We start from the raw sequence: 23,901 nt of genomic DNA on the forward strand, positions 1-23,901 counted from the left end.
GGCAGAGCTGCTGTATGCCCTTTTCTATTATCTATATTTGATGATCATGTTTACTCACATTAGTTTTAAATTTCCTGCTCTTTCTTTGAAGCACTTCTGAACAGATGGCTCGGCCAGCTCTGCTGCTCTCCTCCCTTGTGTCTGATTCTACATTCATAAAGCTAATGTTAGACTAGATTAGCTCCTCTGATGTCCGTGAAGCGAGTTCTTATTATTGCCTGTGGTTGCGAGTGGGTAGACTTCTGCCTGGGAGCGGCACAGGACAGTGTTTGTCTGCTCCGCCAGGCTGCAAGAAAGTCTTTGTGCCCTGAGTGAAAGGAATAAAAGTATAAGGAGGAGGCTCCCTCCAATGGGCTGTGTCTGGTGTTGGCCTGCCCCGCGGTAAGGCAAGGTTATTCAGATGAAAGATGGTGTTGAGATTAGTGAGCCCTGCCTGAGCGCGTGGACGTCCAGCATGCCGCACTGCGTGATTTATGAGAGTCGTGATATCAGCGGTCGCCACATGAATAAACCATGTGGCCAGAATTAAGCTCCTGTTAAACGACGCACAGCATTTCCCAGGTGTCTCAAACTCCGAGTGGAAATCACAGTCAGGAGAGTTGTGTTGTTGATGTTTTGCTATAGCTCTTTCATGGAGCTGAAGAGCAACCTCTTCTAATCTTCTATCAGGACTTCTCTAATCACTGATAACTCCCCCGAGCTTCAGCCAAGGGTTATAAGTTCATGCACTGTGAAGGAGTGCCATAATACTAAGTTCTTTTTGCAACATCAAATGCAGTGCAACCAAGTTGAAAAGGTCTGACGAGCTAAATTATGTATTTCCATCCCATAATTTATTCAATAACTTAAACACTCGTTAATATCATTTTTTTTTTTTGTTTTAAATTTGTCCCCCTTTTTATAAAATCACACTCGGACTGCAGCAGATGAGTCTTTCTGTTATCTGAATCTAAATGAGTTATTTTAAAATATTAACACTTGATTTATTGAATAACTGAAAATGTTGGAGAAAAATAGCCTCACAAGTTTCTCAACCCCTCAATGAGGAGTTTAGATGTTCTTTGTGTTTGACCAATCATCTTCAGCTTCAGTTATATTGATCAATTAATGAAAACTTACAAATGTTGACATTTTGAAAGCTGAACCCAGCAAGAGTTTGACAACCAGAAATATTGCTTCAGTATTTTATGATCATTCAGTGAAAAGACAATTTTCTAACAGCTGTTTATATCCATTATTGATCCTGGAAACATATCTTTTTGTCATTGTTGCAACCAAGACTCATCTGTAGTGCATGCCTGCAGTAATCAAGAACAGAGGCTTTAAATAATATGATTAAGAAATATATGATAGGAGGCTCAGTGTATTACAAGTATAGTAATTTTACCAATACTCCTGGGACTGCATACATATGAGTGTCTTCTTATAAATGATTTTTGCACCTGAGTCTTCTGTCCTTCTGGCCAGTCGTCACTTTCAGCCTGAAAATCAGAAGTAAAAGCCCCAGGGCGAAAGCAGGATAGAGTCTTCTTCCTATCTTGTATAAAATAATGTGAACTCATTCTGTCCTCTGTCCTTAGAAATGAATGCAACTGCTAATGCCCATAACCATAGCTAAGCAGTGTTACAGTCCCAGTGTCCGGTCTTAGATTGAGAGATTGTGAAGTTAATCCTTTGCAGGATCCTCTCAAATTATTCCAGTGTAATAAAAAGTGAAGTACCCAGGAGTGCATTTCCACTGAGATCAGGTATGAGGCAGTGCTGCCTTGGCTGCACTTCATGCTGTCAGCATTAGTGAAACTGCCATAAATGCAGCGACAAACACTCACAAGGGCTTTATGACTTCAATACACTCGGTGCCAATTCATGTGTTTGGGGCCCTTAAAGTGATGTGTGAAGAGGAGTGAAGCAAGGAATCAACAGAAACCAAGACAAATCTCTTGACTAGATTCCTTAAGGTCAGCACACAACAACTCAGTGTTAAATGGTGGAGTAAATATTTACTGCGAATATGACAATACAAAAATTCCTCTGCTTAAAACTTCACTTAAGCAGCAATCAGAAGATCTCTGGTAGATATACATAAATCATTACATTTAAAAAATGCTCATGGTGCAAAATGGTCCTGTCTTAAGAGATCTGAGTTTTACTTTTAAATGAACATTAATATCCTGGCTGAGCTTAATATGAACTTTCAGGTACAATTATTCAGTGGAAAAATAGTTGATGTTCCTGTTGAACATCCTGTTCCAAACCCATCTGGCCCTTTGTGAAAAGTAATTCCCCCCCTGAACCTAGGAGGAATTTTGTCCCACTCTTCTTTGCAGAATTCTGCCATATTAGAGGGGTTTTGATCATGAACTGCATGTTTAAGGTCACACCCCAGCATCTCAATTGGGTTTAAGTCTGGACTTTGACTTGGCCACTCCAGAACCCTAATTTTGTTTTTTGTTTTTTTTTAAGCCATTCAGAGGTTGACTTGCTGCTGTATTTTGGGTCGTTGACCTGCTGCATAACCCAATAGCGCTTGAACTTGAGGGCACAAACTGATGGCCGGACGTTGGCCTCCAGGATTTTCTGGTAGACAACAGAATTCATCGTTCCATCAATTACAGCAAGTGGTCCTGTTCCTGAAACAGAAAAGCAGCCCCAGACCACCACACTGCCACCACCATGTTTGACTGTTGGCATGATATTCTTTTTATCAAATGCTGTGTTATTTTTATGCCAGATGTAACGGGCCGCACGACTTCCAGAAAGTTCAACTTTTGTCTCGTCAGTCCACAAAATATTTCTCCAAAAGTCTTGGGGATCATCAAGATGTTTCTTGGCAAATATGAGACAAGCCTTTGTGTTCTTTTTTTGTCAGCAGTGGTTTTGGCCTTGGAACTCTCCCATAATGCCATTTTTGCCCAGTGTCTTTCTTGTAGTTGAGTCAGGAACTCTGACCTTAACTGAGTCAAGTGAGGCCTGCAGTTCTTTGGATGTCGTCCTGGGTTGTTTTGGGACCTCCTGGATGAGTTGTCGTTGTACTCTTGGAGTCATTTTGGTTGGCTGACCACTCCTGGGAAGGTTCACCACTGTTCCAAGTTTTCTCCATTTGTGGATAATGAATCTGACCGTGGTTCGTTGGAGTCCCAAAGCCTTGGAAATGTCTCTGTAACCTTTTCCAGACTGATAGATTTCAGTCACTTTGTTCCTCATTTGTTCTTGAATTTTTTTGGATGTAACTTTATTACTGGATAGCCCCTTGAGATGAACCATCTCGTTTTAGAGGGATCGTGGCATTATGCATTTCTTTTTGAGATCTTTTAGCCTGCATCACTTTGTCCAACAGCTTCTAATTAAGTAATTTCTTGATTCAACAAATCTGGTGGTAATCAGGCCTGGGTGTGGCCAGGGAAATTGAACTCAGCTTTCCAAGAACTGTGGTTTGTCACAGTTAACTAATGATTTAACAAGGGGAGCAATTACTTTTTCACACAGGGCCAGATAGGTTTGGATTTTTTCCCCCTTAAAAAATTAAATAATCATTCAGACACTGCCTTTTGTGTTTATTTGGGTTGTCTTTGTAAAATATAAAAATTGGTTTGATGATCCGAAACATATAAGTGTGATAAATATGCAAAATAATCAGCTATCAGAAAGGGGGCAAATACTTTTACATGCCACTGTATATCATGATGTATCAATATATATATCCTGCTCGTTCGCCCCCTCCCTCCCTCCCTCTCTTTCGTACCAAATCCTCACTTTAAACACTGTGATTTTCCTGTTTATCATGGAAATATAGTAGATAAAGGGATACATTTTTTCGCTCAGTCACCTAACAGACACTGGATTAAGGTATGGTACGGATTGACTAGTGTGACTGCGTCCTAAAAGTTGCTCTCCATCTCGCCAACTTGGTACAGCTGGTGCCGTATGAAGCGCTGTGTCAGGATGGATGTATTCAGAGTGATTTTGAAGGAGTGACAGAGCCACGGGCTTTTCCTCAATGCTTAATTTCACCGCAGAATGAAGCAATTTGCCACTTTCTATTAAGTTTTTTGCAGTAAATACAAATATAACGTAAGGGGACCCTGTGTGCACAGTTCGGGTGTGTGACGTTTATGCTTCTGCGTGGACGAGCGCATGATTGATTGATGAGTGAGGAGCAGACTCTGCTCTTACCAGGGAAAGATGACATCTTAGTTTGTTGGAAAAAAAAAACTGTATGAGGAAAGAGCATGTGCAGTACACGTAGTTCATGGTAGAGGAAGTAGTTTGTTTTCTTTCATTTGTAATACTTTAATTGGTAAAATTTTATACCTACATTTATTTATTTAGTTATTTTGACTCCATACTCTATTGTTCATTTATTCTCCCTCCATGGACCCCAGTGCACATTTTCCAAGAGGGGAAATTAGAGGAATAGGAGCTAGTGGGCTTGGTTTTTATTTGTGCAATATAAAGAATAAAACACTGGGTAGTTACAGTAGTTTAGGTTTTCAATGTTGGAGTAATTTGTAAAAACACTTGTTGTTATTTTGATATATTTGATATTTGAGACATAAATAACTAAAATTCAGAAGTTTTGAGGTTATATAACATTTATTATTGCATATCATTTATGCTCAAAAGTACTGAAAATTGGTACCGTTTTGTAGCGGTACTGGTTCACAGGTACCGGGAATCGGTACTGTACCGGTTCAAATGTGAAAGGTACCCATCCCTACGCAGAACTGCTTTATCATTATGCTATTTTTATCAGGGGCCAAATTGTATTATATGGTATGGTACTGCATTGCGTGGTATTGTGTTATGATGCCACATGTCTTATAGTGTTGTGTTGTGTGGTATGGTATTGGAATGTGTCTTGAATTACTCTGCAATTCCCATCCCTATTTGACACCATGAAAGTAAGGTACTGGCTCTTCTTAGAAATGGTATTGCCACCATTCAGCACAGTTATTAAGTGCCTGATAACTCTCCAAGTTCCATCTAAATGCAGTTTTTGGGGTTGCTAGCAGCAGGATTTAGTTTTGCACCATTTTCTTGCCCCACTTGTCGAAAATCAGCATGTCCCATGACACGTCCTTGTCCCCTCCTGGTCTCAAACACATCACACTCAGGTTTGTGGCCGAAGCCAGGGGACATGGTGTCTATGATGCACCACACCATGGCCTCTCTAATGAGGCCTGACTCTTAATGACTCATAGCCGGCAGCAGCAGACAGCCACGGCCAGCAGCGCACCTTATCTCATTGGCACTCTGTGCTGTGCGGTTACACCTGTAACCTTTAGATCACTCCAAATTAGCCTGCTCCGGGAATCTTTCAGTAGTGATTACAAAACAGATCAAGTGGCCAGAAGAATTCTCATAAAAATTGTATGTGAGCTCTCTGCTTGAGTTTAGAGGGGAGATAATAGGCTGATTGTACAAAGGCATGTTTCACGCAGAAGCCCACATCTGATCAGGCATTCTCTGGGCTGCTCCAGACGAGATTGCAACAGCAAGCCATGTTTCCGTTGACTGGTTTCCATTATGCAGATGTAAATTAACACGAGCCAGACCAAACTGAGCATCTTGATGAATGAGCACATAGTTCACCGAGATGAGCCTGGGAGGCAGCTGGGATCTATAGATGGGAGGTGAGCTCCTGACTCGTGCCAGTCAGTCATGCCTGCTGAGCATCATTCATGGCCGATTGCAGGTACTGGTCAGCCAGGGGACAGGGTGCTTAATTGCATTGCCTTTAATAAGTCACACACTGAAGACATGCGGCTTTAATCATGCAGATGTCTCTACTGATGGCCAGTACTTGGGACATGGGTGTCTTCAGCTCATTAATGCCAAAGCCTTCATCAGACACCTGAGATTCACTTTAATGCATTCAAAGATTGAGACGTCCTTATCCTCACATACACCTGAGCTCTAAACCTCGATCCTCCTACTTTGCTCTTGTGTCTCTATCAATAGTCCAGGAGTTATTGCTATTTCAGCAGTTTGTCAGCAGGATTGGATCACAGCGATTGAGAGGGTTTCATAGCATCAGAATTCAAGGTGGCGAGGAGCAAAGATGAATTAATTTAAAAGGGTAAGACTCTGAAGAACATTTAGTTTTGTTAAATCAACACATTTAAAGTCAAAACTGAAACAAAACAGTTTATGTTGACTGCAGCAGATAAAGAGAGGAGTTCAGAGGAGCCCCAAGTGATAAGCTCTATATTGATCTTACTTGTGAGTCTTATGCAGAGCTCTTTGTTCACACTTGCTGTATGCAGAATAAACAATGAGCAGGAGGTCTCTGAGACCCAGTGAACCTCCTTGAAAAGTGGATTTCATTTTGTCCTTTTCTAAGAAAAGAATACTTAAATGTTAAAATTCACGCTCCTAGAGGACAAGGCAGGGATCTGTTCAGGCATGACAGAGAATCAGAGAGTTTCTTGTCCTTGACATTCAGCACTGTTTTACTGACACATGCTGTGCTGCACACAAATATCACAGCTGGGGTACATTGTGCCTAGATCTAACAGAGCAAGAGTTGGATTAAGTCTGTCCATTAAATAACCTGGAATTGACACTTTATTCGATTTAGTTTGGATTTTGTAATTTTCAAGAAAACAATTTGTCAGTAACATTTTATACATGCGCCAATGAAGAAATCTAAGTAACAACATAAACCCACATAAATACACCTAGCCGTCCCCTCCCTCATGGGTCTTTCTCTGAATTGCACAGTCACTGAAAGACCAATCAAAGTTGGTCAAAAAATAAATACACATGTCAAAACATAAATGCAAAACTCAATAAATTAAGTATAAAAATAATATAAATACAAGATATTAAAAAAACTCCTAACATTGAGCACTTCAAATCTAATTTCAGGCATAACCTGACCCCATCAGTTCCTCCAAAGAACACGAAGTCCCATAATTAAAATTTCTAAATATAAATCATCTTTTGATGGAGTTAGACAACAAAAATACTAATCATCCTGTATTAACTGCATAATAAAGGCCTGTTCATTTCAAAGATCATCAGAGTTTTCTATACTTTGTTACTTTTTGATCTAATGTGTGTAAACTTTGCAATCTTCTTTAATTTAAAGATATAAAGTTTCAAAAAGTACAATAGGTTAAAAAAACGTGCAGATTTTTGGTCAGATATTAAAGAAGGCTGCTCCAAACAACTGTGTTAATTGCACCAGGACATTTCCTACTTTGCATAAATATACTGGTGCCTCAGAGTTCTAGTTTTGTTGTGGTATTGAAACAGAATGGACACCTTCCTAGTCAATTGATTGGTTAATGAGCTCTCATCGGACCAGGATCTTGCTGGTTGGATGGTTGTTCGCATGTGCACGCACTGGAGGATTTAGAAAAGGCAGGGGGCGGTCTGCTGAGTTAATGTGTGATGAGAGAGACTGCAGGCAGGAGAGCGAAAGGAGCGTGAAGCGCTGGGCAAACCAGGTAGAGAGGGGCACAGCAGTTATGATGGTTTCACAGCAGTTACACCCTAAATAACTTCCCCTTCGTTTCCACATACGCTTGGTTATGGAGGTAAGCCAACCAGATGTCCATTCATTTCTATGGGCTGTGGCGTTCAACCTGCCTGTAAAACTCCTCCCCTCCGTAATATTTTTGTCTGCCACAAGTATGTTGAAAAAACTGAACTTTTGCGGTAGACTTTGGAGAGACCCAATGGCAGCTGACCAGCTGACCAAGCAGCGAACTAGCTAACAGGCTTTTACGAGTCGTATTTATCAGCTCGATATGAAATGCAGACAGATTAATAACTTTAAAATAAAATATATCAGGATTTATCAGTATGAAGTGCTGTAAAATCAGTTTAGTAATATCAGATTTATTCAAATATTTGTTGGATGGTTGCATGGTTAGATTAAAAAACTGTATGTTTAACATACAAACAAACATTTGAATGGCTAAACAAGTTAGATTAGCTTAGCTCGTTTGGTCGTTCATATGTCCCTATATATTAAATACCCGCTGCTTTCCTGATTGTCCAACTTCTTCAATTATTTATTGATTGTTCTGTTCTGTATTTTCAGTAACCTTATTCCAGGCTGCTTAATTGCAAAAAACGGACAATATTATCCTCTCCCCAGGTGGTTTAGCAGCTTCTTAACCAAACGTAAAAAAGTGCAGTTCCTTATGTTGGACCTTAGGGGGCATCATCCAAATATTTACGGATGTACAGACATCAGACACATAAATATCTGAAAACAAGGAATTAGAAACATGTCTTCAAGTTGACACAAAGATGCAGGAGGTTTATTAATTGAAGTGGCGCTGAAGTTCACTGGTCGGCAAATACTTTTTTTAGGTCCTTTTACCATCTGATCATAATGTACACTTTGGCACTGCTGTCTGTTACAGACAGATAGGGAGCAGAGGGGACAGTCAGTGATGTCTCCTGATGCTTAAAAGCCCCAAGCTGCTGACTTTTTTCACTTCACCTCAGTAAATAAACGCTGTGAGCTGTCTGATAATGAAAATTACACAACGCTGGCTTAACAAGTGGACCTGTTGATTGTCATTATAAATTAAGACATAATGAATTGTATATGAGGCTGTTTTTTAGGCTTTGGTTCTGAATGGTTGTTAGGCCATGATCATGGAAATAATAGACTATGGTTATAGGCAGGAGCACAGCTGGTCGGATTTGGGTTAAGTGTTGTTTCAGTGCAACAGAATGAGGCTAAAAATGATAAATAATGATTCAAAAAAGCTTGTGATTTTAAATGTTTTGGTTCATTTTTTACGACCAGGTGTGTGTCGTGAGGACTCTGTCATAGACGAAGTTCATCTAGAGATAACATGCAGGGTGTTTTTTTTTTTTTTTTTTTTTTTTCCATGATCTATTTTGGGCTTTTTGTGCCTTTATTGATAAGGGAGGACAGTGGATAGAATCAAGAACAGGGTTGAGAGTGTAGGGGAGAGACATGTGGGAAAGGGCCAAAGGCCAGATTCAACCCCGGGCCGCCTGCGTACATGGGGCGCACCTCAAATCGCTAGGCCACCTGCGTCCCAGGTTTTTTAACTTAGTAATGTGTGGGCCTTTTTTTTGTTTAAATAGCCCAGCGAACATATGATAGGTCTGTGTGTGGGTGTGATTTCAGTTGACCAATTTGTCTTTGGTTGATTACAGGCCTAAAAAACAGGTGGAGATATTATTTGATTTTGGCTAGTATCCTCTCAAAGGTTAAAATTCTGCAATTGTAAAAACCCAAATCACAACAAACAGTAACTGCACCATGCCTTAGGTAAGTTCCTGTGAGGAACTTCAGGTTTGGGTTGTGATACCACTTATGTCTCTGCTGATTTTGTCCAATACATACTGTAAGTAATAAGCTTTTTTGACTGCAAAAGTCCCTGTGCTTTTAGGCCTGGGCAATAAATTGATATTATCCAGTCTAGATTTTCACTTGAACTTCTTCCATCGCCTTCCTTAGTTTTTGCCCTGTTTAAGATAAGACGGAGTTGGTTGGAAATGCAGTTTTAGAAGGAGCTACATTTGGATCATTTGCACACTGACTCTCTCTTCCCTTAACACACATAAATATGAAGTGGCAACCTCTGTGACTGAAAGTTACTTTCAAAAACTTTAATTTGTGTTGGTTTTTGTAAATCCTGTTTTTAAACTCTGTTCATTTGTGTAGGCTGAAAGAAAAACATGCCGCTGGCCATAGAAATTATATTGCTCTCACAGATGGTCCATGTGTTGTAAAGTTCTCATCTGACAGCAGTGGATTTCAGCCTGAAATTGTCCAAGGCACACCTAAGATCAAGCCAAAATCTCAAGCCACATCATATCCATTTCGATTCAAAAACACCTCATGTATACATTTCCCAGAATCTTCGGTTCAGTCAGGCCCACTTTGTCATGGAGCACACATAGTTTGCAGTTATATTTTAATTTCATTGGCAACTGTTATTGTGCATTGATTGACGTTATTTAAATTTGGCAGTGTGGCTGTTCTGGGATCCCCTTGCCTTTCCATGAGCCTTAATGGAAAGCATCAATTATGAACAACACGTTCCTGCCTTTGCTGTGCCTACAAGGAAAGCCTGAGGTAGGGAGAGAAGCAACAAAAATCTAGAGCAGAGCAGGCATCAGTGACAACAGGATGACATCTAATAAGTCGGATGTGACATAATAGAGGAGCTGGGGTGGAGGAGGGTTGCAAAGGCAGCTGCAAAGAGTAGGCAGTCAGATCAGCTTAAATTTGGTGGCATGAGTGCTTTTAACCAGTAGGAAGCTTTGGGCGACTCAGCTGACAGATGAGGGCCTGCCTGAGATCAGCTGATCTCAAATGAAATGGCAGCGATTGACAACAAAGTAACAATATATGCTCAATTTGTTGTATAGTTTTAGCAATAACATGATTGTACAACTTTCCACGGCACACTGAGACTTGCCTTAAGGCACACCAGTGTGCTTGGCCTCACCATTTGACAACCACTGTTCTAGTGACAAGCATTTGAAAACAAATACTGAAACAATCAACAATTTACTGATGGTCTTTTTTGCTTTCACGTCAAATAGAGACATCTGTGTTAATTTTAAGTTTGAATTCAGTTTTATTTGGTTAAATGTTACTGATAAAATTAAAAGTAAAACTTATATGAGTCATTTCTTTTTCATTAGTTGTTTTCAAAGTAGAAAATAAAATTGATTAAAATCTTTAAACAGGGTTGATTTGAAGAAATCTGACCTTTTATTTCAAGGCCTTATTGCCCAGCCCTGTGTGCCTTTTCTTAACTGTTACATGTATCATATTATCAGTATAGTTGGTCAGTGTCTTTGTAGGTCAAAAAGAGCCATCATTATTTATATCTGTCAATTAACCAGTGGTAAACTCTTCACATGAGCTTCAAGTGCAGTGGTTCATTTAAAAACAGCTAAAATGGATATTTTTAAATCAAAGTTATCACATGCTTGTTAAAATTGTAACTTTTATTATGAGATTCAAAGACTCAAAACTTGTAAGTTAACCTGTTTATTTACATTGAGGGGTTCTGATCAAACTCAACTAAATGCTCTCATTTGTGAGTACAATAAACATAATGAGAAAACCTCTAGGCATCTGTTGCACTGTCTACCAGACTGAGCGAAAACAAAACGCTGAATAATTTATTCGGCCAAGAACAAAAGCAGCCATATAATTTTGGTCTTCCTTGTGTATATCTTCATTCAGAATTCAAAGGAGATGAAGGGCAGAAGAATCTCAAACCGGCCCTCTGACCTTGCCGAGGAGTCATTAAGAGCGATGTAGCGAGTGAGATGACAAACACGTCAATGTTCTGTTCACGCCTGCATTATCATTGCAATAACCCTCGTGTAGGCTTAGTTAATGAGCACAGATAACGTGATCTTGTCACATTGTGGACAAGCCACTTGTTGTGTTTGAAGTGTGTACAGAGTTCATTGTATCTGGCCCTCTTCAGTTAATGTAGGCTTTTATTCCTGTGTGTAACTTCACTGCGTCCGTGGATACCAGGTAAGAGGGTTGATGAAAAATGGGCTGAAAAACTGTGTGGTTGGATGCGGAGGCTGTGCAGAGTAAATTGGCCTTTCAAGAGGAGCTTTTGTGAACTTTCCCCCTGTTGAGATTCTTGATCCTGTAAGAAATGTACAAGTTTTTATGCGCGCATGCGTCTTAGAGCTCTCATGGAACTGTGTCTTCTGTGTGTCATCATAAGCTCATTATTTTTCTTCTCTCCCACAGATCTGTGACTTGTCATCACCTCTCACAGCCAAGTGTGTATGTGCGTGTGTGTCAGGGCACAGTAGCGCTTCTGTCACTTTGTGCTTCCAGAGGCTCACAGAAGAAAAACCCCAGGGACCACAGGCTGGAAGATTAGGTGAGCTTAAGGTCACGTGCCTCTGGCTGCTTGCTCTGGTCACATTAAAAAAAAAAAAAAAAAAAAAAAAAGATCATGCCTTGGCCCCCTGCCTCAAGCCTGCAAGGGAGAACTTTTTGAAAATGTGACATGACAAGTTTTGAGGTATTTCCCTTTAGCCGTTCAGAGAAACGACTGGTCTAATCACAGGAGCAATATAAAGCTTTCAAGTCAATCAAGCAGAGTCCCTGTAGTATTTAACAGGATTGTGCCTGAGAGGGGCCTGAATATGAAAGTAGTCTAAGCCCTTTAAAACATGTGTGTATCTTGATTAATCATCCTGTTAAGGAAATGAACATGACTTTAACCTCTGTCTGTTCAGATGAACTGCTACTTAGAGGAAGTGGAGGTCTGATTGATTTTCCTTCACATGTGAGTGAACTACACGCTGCTATCAATGCCGAAGATTAGGTGAACATGTGAATGCTGGTGTTATTGGATACAGTCACTCAGAAATATTGAGCACAAGCCCTGTAACACACCAAAGCATATGCAGTGCACACACAATCTGATGTATTCTGCAAACATACCATTGTGTATGCATCTAGTGACTACACATTGAGAAAAACAGAGATGCAAAGAAAACTCATAACCATCTATTTATCTCCATATTTCTGTTTAAAGTACAACCATGTGTTCATTTTTATTCCTTAGAGGCTTCAGATTCCCCAAACAGGTCATCACATATAAGATACAGATATGCTACTGCTAATGGCATCCAGGCATTCACCTAAGTATGAGATATGTTGCGTGTCAGTTAAGCATATGTCATCTGTGCATCCTTTATCTCTGGTGCTGCTATTTGCTAAGGTAAGACCTGCACATGTGGGGAATCCATCACTGTCATGTCTGTTGATCATATGCTTTCTTCTTCTGCCTTTACATCTAATGAAATATCCTGCTGGTCTAAACAAATCAGCGTCTCTGTCACTGTCACAGCAAGGTTTCGCCTTTTTGAAGGTCTTACTCAAGGAGAAAGGTACAGGATCAAACGTTTAAGGGGCAGAGACATGTCATTTTCACATTTTCAGCTTGAAAAATATTAAAGAGAAGTTTTTGAGTTCTAAAGGAAAAGCACGTCTTTTTTTGGCAAGAGCAAGCTGGAAAGATTAATAGCACTCTTTTGTTTATTTGAGGCTAAAACAGAAAGTAGCTGCTCAATTTAGCATAACAAGTGGATAAAGGAAGGAAGGACGCAGCTTGAACTGCTCTCAGAAGATAACAGAATTAGTTTCAGAATCTAGTTTTATGCCAAATACGTTTACATACACAAGGAGTCTGACTTGGTTTTTAGGTGCCACAATTAAAACAGAGGAGGAAAAAAATAAGAGGCTTTAAAAAGAGAAGTACTCCCTCCAACAGGTACTTACATAGAAAAAGTTGGGATGGAAAAAATATATAACCGCATATTAAGAACCAAAAAAGAATGTATAAACGGTGCAATGAAGGAGCTAAGATGTTTCTCCACTTTTGAGTACTTCTTAATGTCCCCTCAATGTAAAACAAAAGGAGGTTTTCACATTTAGAACATTATTTAGCTGCACTCTTTTATTTACTAGAAAAACATTAAACTGATATGTATTTAAAATAGGTCATTAAGCCATGCATGCATGTTTTGGGACAGCCCACCTGTAAACCAGTTCTCAGCTGATGGTTTGGGACCCAAAGGTGGGTCGCGGAGCTGTTTTCAATGGGGACACAAATGTTTGCCCGGAAAAAAGATAGTGGTAAAAACTTAATGATGTACTGTGTACTCCATTTTGCCACAATAATAAGTACATTTTGGACATTTGTTTGAAATCTCAACTTAGTTGTTTCTTAAGTTTCTCAATCTCTAGAAAACACCCAAAATTGAATGAAACATTTGTCATCAAAAGTCAGTCTAAGTGGTTGAACATTGTAAGAAATTCAGATCAAAATTTCTCACTAAGTTGGTGGTGGGTCGCTAGGTTAGACCAGTTGAGAACCACTGCTCTGAACTGTCCTAGAACTCTTCTGGAACTCTTGCTGTCTGTCTTCACATTAACGATGCGTTTTGGACTTTGGACACTGAGTGATTGTACTTTACTGTGGTGTCCATACCTGTGATTAACAATAAGTCCTTAATGACAACCTGACACCGTAACTCACTTGCCCACCTCTTATGCAAACAACAGCCCATACATCATTTCTTTGGCTCTCTTACTGTGACTTGGTCTCTCTTTATGCTGTGTGCATTGAGGTGATAAGAGCTATGAGGCTGGTGGTACCTCTTTTACAGCCTCCTCCTTCATGTTGCCATAAACATGCTTTGAAAGGACACTGTGATATACTATTTAGCAAATAAATCTTCTGAGTGTGCGGTTAGATTGAAATGACTAGTCAGTAATGACAGGTTATCAGGGACTCTGGTGTGTTGTTCAAGGACAAGCAGGTTCTAAGAGCTGGCTCCTTTTGTGAGTTACTGTAGCCCACTCTCATTTTAGAGACGGCTTCCTTTTTTCACTTTTGTTGTTTTCTTCAACATAAAGGGGCAAAATAGTACCAAATGAAGAGTCATGTGATAACCAAAAGACTGGTGATTGTACTGGACAATTTGCAGTGTAATATATAAATTGTGTCATTGTTTGCTATCAAGGAAAATGCAGACAGTAGTTTTGAAGTATGCGTTTCTCAACTCTAAGGATACAAATATAAACAAGTTTTTACTGTACTGCTTTCAAAATAACTTAATATTTCAAAAACAAAAAATAATTTTTCCTTTCTGAAATAAAGGTATTGTATTTAAATGCCTTTCTGCAGATATTCTATAATAATAATAATAATAATAATAATAATAATAATAATAACAACTTTATTTGTATAGCACTTTTAAAAACATGGGTTTACAAAGTGCTTTGACATGTGCAGAAGCAAGCAGAAAAACAAAGTAACAAACCCAGACAAAAGACAAGAAGACAGAACGTGACATGTAGAAGTCATGTGTAGTGAACTTTTTAGTAATACTTAATAACTGCAACCTTTCATGCAATTATGTAATTGCTCAGCCTGACATTGTGATTGCAATTGCAGTTAGATTAATTGTACAGCACTTATCAATTCAGCCATGCCTTTTTGTTTATCAGCAGAATTCCTTAGATAATATCAGTGGACCATGTTGCTTTTAATGTTTGCCGGTACGCATTGAGTCCATACAATCTGATAAAGGCATCCCAGACCATCTCTGTAGGCAGTCTGAGCTACTAGATGTCAAACTGTTTTCTGTTCAGTGTGTCCACACTCAGCATCAAGGATAACCACTAGTGTCTGATTGTCCGTATTGGATCTAAACCCCTGTTAATGTGTTGTTTAAACAGGGTCTTAGATTTCTTCTCCTCTCAGTGAATTTATGAACAAAATGACAACAGTTACAGGAAATGTTCAGTACTAAAGACATTTTCAAACCTTATATATGTTGCCTCATTTTGCCAATTTGTGCCTATTTTGATTTTCTCCATTGACTTTTTAAAAATGTATGTGCAACTGTAACACATTTCTTTTCAGAAATCAAAGATGACAATATTTAACAATTTATTTAAGTTACTTGACAATTTTTAAGTTAGTTTTGCTTTATTTTGACAGCCACCATAGTTATTTTAACCTCTTTAGGCTAAGCCAGTGGTTTTCAACCTTCTTTTGCTCAAGGTACGCCTCATCCATAGCTATACAAAATAGCCTCATAGAAACATGTTACAGAAACTTAAGTTGTGTAGTTGTAGCAATAATGTATGGTTGCATAAATTCCCAATGCACACCAAAAGTAGCCACATCATTTGAGAACCGCTGGGCTAAGCTATGCTTATTGGTCGTTTGCTTTTAGATCTATTCCTGTTGCACCAATATAAGTTGTCAATTTCTCATCTCACTTTTAACAAAAATAAAGTTCATCTATGCAGCAATTGATTTTGAATCTGTGACTGGAAAGGCCATGAACACAAAAGTGAAATGACAGTCACTGTAAATGCTATTTTACATTCCAAGGGTTAACCTTTGTACATTTCTGTTTATATTTTTGCACGCCTGTTAAATTTCCATAACCTACTTGAACCAAACTAAACAAGGTGACCAGCCTTCCTTTGAATGATTTTTGTGTCTTACCCACAGAAACTACTCTGAGTTTCTTTTTTAAAGTAAGCTGAGATCAAGTATTACCAACAAAATGTATCTTTTCCTCCTTGTTTCCTGCTCAGGGTGAAGAATGGGGTTATCTGCTGCCTTGCCGGCCCTTCTGCTTGTTCTTGGCCTGACCACCAATGTATGGACTCTGAACCCAGATGACCCCAATGTCTGCAGCCACTGGGAGAGGTGAGCATTACCCTCTTGTGTTTACCACAGCACTGTATAATTTATATCGAAAGAAAACCTGCTCTGGTTTAACAGCACAGGCTCCTTGCACTGATGTTGTCAATCCCGGATCTCTTGATGTACTTGTTACAAACGCTCTTAACTAAAGTTCCAGATCTATTTTCAAAGTCCATACAGCAGTATCGATCCCACACAGCTCAGGTCGCCAGGCAGCTGAGAGATGGGAGGAGCTGCAGCTTCAAATGAAATACGCAGGCAAATTGATCAGCGTACTCTCATCCCAATCAATCACGACAGCCATGGAGCCTGAATAATTATTAGTTGTGCCGGGCAGTGTCACTTATGAGAAATAAGCAGGAATAATTTCTGCCCTCAATGTAGAGGGGAGGAAAGAAAGCTGTGAAGATATATTATCTGGATTATTGCCTGACCAAGGTGAAGGTACTTAGGGATGGAGGTTCCACCTTGTTGGCATCAAAATGAATCCCTTAGGTGAGCTGTCTTCACAGCTTTGAGGTCCTCCAATATCCTCAGTCTGCCTCTGGCAGAATATTTCACAGACCAGAATGAATCAACTAAGAGCTTCTTTCCAGCCTCTTCTTTGTATAGTACAGTTATTGTATACCTTTAATCAGGTCTGTATGCACCAACCCAACCAGTGTGTCATCATTTTTTTCTCTCATGAATATGAAAATCATTCTTATGGGCAGTCTTCTTTATTAATGAAAGATGTATTCATACCTGTTCTTTCAGTCAAGATAAAGTGCCAAAATTTCAAAACACCAAATTCTTGGGTTATGCGTTCAAAATGCAAAAGTACAAACTTACTGTACATTAAATAAATCAAGTATAAAATATCAGCTCTAAAAATACTAAAAGAACATCCTCTGCATCCAAAGTCTCTTTCTCCTGATATGGAAAAAATGGTACTGAATAGATAAGATTTATCCTTCAGTGAACTAGCAGCATTGTACCTCTGCAGTTGGTTTAGTTTTAGCTACTTTCAGCTACTTTATACACATCTAAAAGTTCAGACAAGAGGTTTTTAACCCATGAACTAAGCCTTGTGCTTAATGGGGTGAGAAGGAGTTTTCTCTAATGTTGCTTTTTTGTTAGTTATTGGATTCCTTTACTTCTTATGGCCTCAAAAGGCCTACTAAGGAAAATGTCTCTGTGGATAAACTGCTAATGTCCCACAACATTAAAAGGGCCCAGAGTAAAAGCTGTACCCTTATAAAACAGCTACAACAACTGAATCTTTAGATGTATCATTACCTATTGGAGGTATTTATCCCTGTGTACAGTCTTGTAATTAAAGCTGTCAGATAAATCTGTCAAGAAGAAGTACATTTACCTCTGGAATGCTGCAATGTAGAAGTGTAATGGTGCTTAAAGAAGAATGCCATACCGATGCATTCAATTCAACATGCTTTAAAACAATACTTCCTCTGTTTTATTAATCAATTATAGTATTAAAAAGAGTTTAAGCCCTTAGATATGACAACTGTCATATAGACAGGTGCATTAGGGGAATAATTTTGCAAACTGTTAACTGTCTGAATTTCAAAATTACATTGGCATTGTTGTTACCTAAACCTTAGCAGGGTATTTGTGCAATTTAAATTTGTACATAGACTTGAGTTTGTAAAACGCTTTTTTAGTCATCTGACTACTGTAAGTGCTTTTTACACTGCAGTCTATAAAGTGGCCATCAGTATTAAAGAATCCCATATATACACACACATATATATATACATATATATATATATATATATATATATATATATATATATATATATGCATCAATACAAATACACATGCTACTGATGTAGCTGTACTAGCAATTTAAATCTCAACTAAAGTTTGACAAAAGACATGTGGGAGACTCAATGGTCAACTGGCACAAAGTTCTTTGGTCTGATGAGCTTTTTGGCCATAAGATAAGACCCTATGTTTCGCATACTCCAAACACTACACATTATCACAAACATACCATTTCTACTGTGACACACGGTGGTGGCAGCATCATGCTGTGGGGATGCTTTTTGGCAGCTGGACCTAAAAGGCTCATAAAGGTAGAGTGTAAAATGAATGCAGTAAATAGGAAAATCCTGAAGGACAATCTATTCAGTTTGCAAGAAAACTATAGCTTGGGAGATTGATTTCCCAGCAAGACAATGACCCTAGCCATACAGCGAAAGCTACACAGAAATGGTTTAAAGACAACAAGGTGAATATTCTGGAGTGGCCAAATCAACAACCAGACCTAAATCCAATAGAGAGTTTGTGTCTGAACGTGAAAAAGGCTGTTCACATCCAATCCCCATGCAACCTGGCAGAGCTTGAGCAGTTTTCATAAGTTAATACGTTTTTTTAAAGCTTTATCCCTCATCAGTTCTAATTATTATTAACTATCAGATATTGACAAGTGGTGTCCAAAAGTGTCAACAATATAAACTTTTGACAACCTGTTCTTTTGATTTGTTTTGTCTTTTAGCTACGCTGTGACCGTCCAGGAATCCTACGCTCACCCTTTTGACCAAATCTACTACACCAGATGCACCGACATCCTCAACTGGTTTAAATGCACACGGCACAGGTACATTTTAGTAGAGTCTCCTTATTTTTCTCTAAGCTTGTGTCATCAGCATCCTTTACTGTCCCCCAAAAATCTGAGCCAAGTCTCTGAAGGCCGCAGTAACTGTCCTTATTAATGTGACTGACAGAGAAGTGGTCAAAGCCAGGATGCCTTTGACTAAAATCATCTCACTGTAAAAAGTTTAATTACTCCATTAAGGGTTTATAGTGGGCATCGGACTAAAGCAGTACACAGTCACCTCCCAAATACTGACTTTTATGCAGTTTGTACTTTTGTTTATCCTCGTGTTACTTTGCCAATGACACCAGAAATTGTTGTGCGGCTTATTTTACCCTCCACATGTGTACCTGACCTTCACAAAGGGTCACTTTTTACCTCACGTAGCTGTCTCTGTGTGTCTGTTTTTCCAGGATCAGCTATAAGACGGCTTACCGGCGGGGAGTGAGGACCATGTATAGGCGCCGCTCGCAGTGTTGCCCTGGTTACTTTGAGAGCGGAGACTTGTGCGTTCGTGAGTATCCCCTTTTTATAAAACTCCTTTTGTCCTCCATGATGACATTTCAGACTGAGACATTTAGAGAAAAGGAGGAAATAGTAGGATTGATTGTTACTGCGGGTGGCTTGCCTCTGCCCTGTCGCCTCTGCTGCTCCCTCTCTTGCCTGATCCCCTTCATATGAACACCCAATAATACGCAATCACCTCCTCCTCCTCAGTCAGCATGCAGCCATCCATGTGAATTTACTGAGTTTCAGATGATTGAGCATGATTTAACAAGAAGGTGCGGTATTTTACACTCCTCCAGCCAGAGTAATTTAATTGAAGTTGTATAACAATGAGAAAAATTAACGAGCCAAGAGGGTCCAGGTTACAGACTGAGTAGGTATAGCACCCTCCATAAAACCACAGCAGAGTTCAATAACATAAAAAGAGCCGAAGCCGTGAAAATTGGACTGTAGCAATATGCTGATAACAATCCCTCACTGTCATTTCCACTGCTTCATTAATGTTCGTTGACTTCTATTTTTATTCCCTCACATCAAACTGAATATCTCTGCATGTTGGCCAAATAAAGACAGAACATATAGCTTCTGAGAGTTAACTTTTTGATATTCTCGCCTTACCTAATGTTTTATTCCCTTTAAGAAAGATTAGAATCACACTTTAATATTTTCCTAGATCTTTTTGCATCACGAGGGAGTTAGTGAAACAGCGACTGGAGCCGTGCAGGTCTGCTCTCTGACCACATCTCGGCTCGTCCCTGTCTGGGCTCTTCTAGCCTCAGGGTGCAGCAGAGACCCCGGGAGGCCAGCCAGCAAAGAATAAGAGCTGGCGTGATTATCCAGGGGTCACAGGAAGGGGAGGTGCAGCTTGATCAATAATGTATTCATTAACCATTTGACTGACAATGGAGCTATTTGTTCATTAACAGGCTTTTCAAGGTAGTAACCAGGTGAATCTGCAAACTGTGGAGGTGCCTTTCAGTTCTAGACTCCTCTTTTTAAAGGTTTTTATTTGATTTTATGTCTGGCGAAGCATTAAAGAAGCAGCCCCCTCTTTGACCCCCTTTCAGGTGAACTGAGCTGACGGGGTTGAGAGGGCAGTTTTGCTTTCTGCTGCCTTTGCAAACTGTTCCACCCCGTTTAATCCCTGCACTCTCACTACCAGGATTAAGAGATTTGTACTCCCCGAGCTTATTTGCATGCAGTGACAAAAGGGGGCATTAAAGAGTAAATTGACCCAAAATTAGCTCAAGTCGTCTATTTCTGGGCACGTTGTTGTTTACTGAGTGACGAATAGTCCCCCTGAAGAATTGGATATTTACTGTAGTTTACAGCAGTGTTTCAGCCTGCCTTTTTTATCATGTTTTTGTCTTATAGCACCGCATCAGCATTAGCATTAGCATCAATGAGAGGCAGCTAATTAATCTGGGAATGTGAAGACCCTGAGTGAACCAAAATTATCACAAAAACACACAAAGGAGAAAACTTCTGACACAAAATCAGCAACATTATCTTTAAGGATGTTTTTCTATATTTGTTCTTTTGTTTCATCATGTCTTTTGGAAGTTAATTTTCTCAAAGCTCTCCACACCATAAATTGAACTTTGATCTGTTTCACTTCAATTAGCGCTTGAAGTTTCCGACTGGAGGTCTTTATTAATTCTGTGACCTTTGATCTGTCGTAAGTCATTACCTTAATCTGTAACTAGCCTGTGAAGAGGATGTGAGAAACTCATTCCCCGCCTAATATGCATGATTATTACAGTTGTGCACGAGGAAGTGAGAGGGGAACTCGCTAATGACGACAGCTCATAATATCTTCAGAGGCTCACAGGCTCTGTAGGGCTGCAAGTCCCTCTTTTCGTTGGCCTAGATGACTCCAGCACAACTCTGGCATGTCCAGCACTGAAACATAATTCTCAAAGATGACTCTTACGGCAGAATTAGTTCGGTTTTGTGAAAGTTTCGTTGCAGGCAGCAATATGCTACACGCCCATTCCACTTTTGGGTTTTGATGATCAGTAAGATGATGAGATTTTTACTCTAGAAAGAGAGTCAGTGCCTTTGATTTCATTTTCATTTTTGGCTTTGTTGCATTTTTTAATGCATCAAAGCCATAACTTTAAAATAAATCATCTCTGCGCTTGATGGAGAGCATGTGGATGGAAGGAGCTGTTTGATATCTTCTGTAGGCACATCCCTTTCATCGATTTATCCATTAGCCTCATCAAAATGTTCAGCCTTTCTTTCATTTTACTTTCACTTCTAGTGTAGTACAATTTTACAACAAAATCACAAATAAAAGTGCAAGGGTAGGTTTTGTCCTTAAGCTCTCCAGAAACAGGGAGAACAGCGCGGTTAAAGACCATACAAATGTACTTTACCCGACATTTCAAGAGATTGTGGTTTGAATGGGCAAGAATATTTAAATGTATTAACACTGCATGACAATCGCCAATTAGCTTCATTGTTCCCTGTTCTGATAACACCTCTGCATAATGAGTAAGATTAGCCTTTTATCTAGATGAAAGACTCAATTTTCCAACAGATTCCTTAGACATGAGTTAGGAAGAGTGATTCATGAATTTCAATTAAAATGAAAGACCTACCTCCTACTTTATTATGCCATCCCTTCAGTACACCGGATCAGATCTCAGGAGAAGGGTGCGCTTCATCCTTTCTCCCATTTTCAAAACTTCATTTCCATATTTCTTTTTTTCTCTAAAGGATGTGACACATTTGCATTTCCCTGTTCTCTCACGCTGATCAGAATTTGCTGATTGAAAGTAAACGAAATCAACTCATCATGGTGACATTGAATTCGCCTCCTTTTACCTCTTTGAATACTCCGCATACGGTGGACTCATTGATCACATGTAGTCAATCTCCTACCTTCGTCAGCACAAATCTTGAAGCTCTTCCCCCTTTCTTTTCTTTCTGCGAGCTTACTGTAATTAGACAGTTTTCTGCCAGGATGCTCAGAAATCTGCCCTAAATTATCTTTCAATCTCTGGTTTACCATTTTTGCCTCGGGAGCATTTCTGCGATTAGCAACCAGCTTGTGGGTGTTTGGGATTCACTCCTCTTTCTGCTTTCCTGCTGCATCCCTCCTGCTGGCGGTTGATCCTAATCGAAGCCTGATTGAGTGATAATCTATAGCGACACTGTTCAGGCTCGCAGCCAGCTCTTTGCTGACCTCTCTGCCTGCAGGATGAGCGCCATAATGTCGACAACAGAGCAACAAAACTGCCCCGGGGCTTATGTTGTTTAAAAAACCCACATATGCTGTCCTGCTGCCCTTTTTTCACCTTTGATCATCAAAATAGAGGAAACAAAGAATAAAAGAAGCAAAACTTGGTTGAAGTGAGGTTTGATCAGTTAAGACGATGGTGTGTCTGTACTGCTGTCCTTGGATTGTGTATCATCCCTCCGCAGGCCGTGTTAGTGGACTGCTGATTCCCATCAGGCAGGGTTCCTCTCTCTTACATGCCTGACCGTCTCATTTCTCAGATAAGAGTGTGCGCGTCTTAACCCTGCTGGTCAGATGACCTTGGCTGCCACAGATTTATTCATGCTAAGTGCCTGTTTTTGTGATATATTTCTACACACAAAAATGGCACTGTGGTTTAAAAAAGGGTGAAAAAACTCCATGTAGGTCACTTTATTATCCAGCTGAACCAAACCTCTGACTCTTGTGAGCGCTTGCAGGCATACTGATGCCGACCCAATCAATCGGGTGCTGTGTTACTCAATATGAATGATCAAGAAAACTGCACACTTGGTAAACACTGCAGTGCCTGGACCTGCTACATTAAGGCATCACTATATGACAAAGCACTGGCTGATCAAATTAGAAGGGATTTACAGCTTGTTCCTTCACAGCTTGGCCTGCTGATAAGAGCTCATTGTGGAAAGTAAAGCTATGTATTAAATAGAGATGTTGACCAAGGACCCAATCTGCTCAGAAATCATTCAGCCTTGTGTCAAGTAGACAAGATTGATGCTGAATATGAGTGCCATGGCTGAGATTTAGCCCCCTGATGGTATTAGGAAGATATTGAGTGTTCAATTTTATGGGCCATTTTCCTTCAGCTGTTATCTGTGTGCTTTTCATTATGCTGTTTATTGGTGGTTTAATGATGTTTTACACTCTGCTTGCGTGTGTGCTAACTCAATTATAAACCACACTGATGAGGGATGCTCTCTGTGTTGCAGCTCTGTGTACAGAGGAGTGTGTTCACGGCCGCTGTGTGTCTCCGGATACATGCCAGTGTGAGCCTGGATGGGGCGGACTGGACTGCTCCAGTGGTGAGTGCATTTTTTGTCCTGTAAGCCTACAATTAGTCACCTAGACTCATTTATTCCTTAACAGCTTTTCACAGCCAGTTAGTCCATAAGAATTTCCTGTTTTGCCTCAATGTGCGTCTATCTCAAAGCTGCTTAGCTTTGTATCCTCTCTTCTTAGCAAACACAGCCAACGGAACAGGTAAGTCACAATGAATTCATTCTCATTTGCTGGAAGTGGAAGTGATTTGCTTGATGAATATAGCGGATGGATGGATGGTTGCA

General features: G+C 39.8%; 1 protein-coding gene across 1 annotated transcript in view; it reads left to right on the forward strand.

Moving 5' to 3' along the window:
* The window catches only part of megf11 (multiple EGF-like-domains 11), a 131,973-nt gene that overhangs the window by 15,898 nt on the left and 92,174 nt on the right, over window positions 1-23,901 (forward strand). The window contains exons 2-7 of the mRNA XM_041794645.1: window positions 11,735-11,870; window positions 16,118-16,232; window positions 18,730-18,831; window positions 19,242-19,342; window positions 23,548-23,640; window positions 23,798-23,818. Coding sequence (XP_041650579.1) covers window positions 16,126-16,232; window positions 18,730-18,831; window positions 19,242-19,342; window positions 23,548-23,640; window positions 23,798-23,818 — 424 coding nt within the window. The 5' untranslated portion in view covers window positions 11,735-11,870; window positions 16,118-16,125. The remainder of the gene's footprint in view (window positions 1-11,734; window positions 11,871-16,117; window positions 16,233-18,729; window positions 18,832-19,241; window positions 19,343-23,547; window positions 23,641-23,797; window positions 23,819-23,901) is intronic.

This window comes from Cheilinus undulatus, linkage group 9 (assembly GCF_018320785.1).
Source record: "Cheilinus undulatus linkage group 9, ASM1832078v1, whole genome shotgun sequence".
Classification (NCBI taxonomy): Eukaryota; Metazoa; Chordata; class Actinopteri; order Labriformes; family Labridae; genus Cheilinus; species Cheilinus undulatus.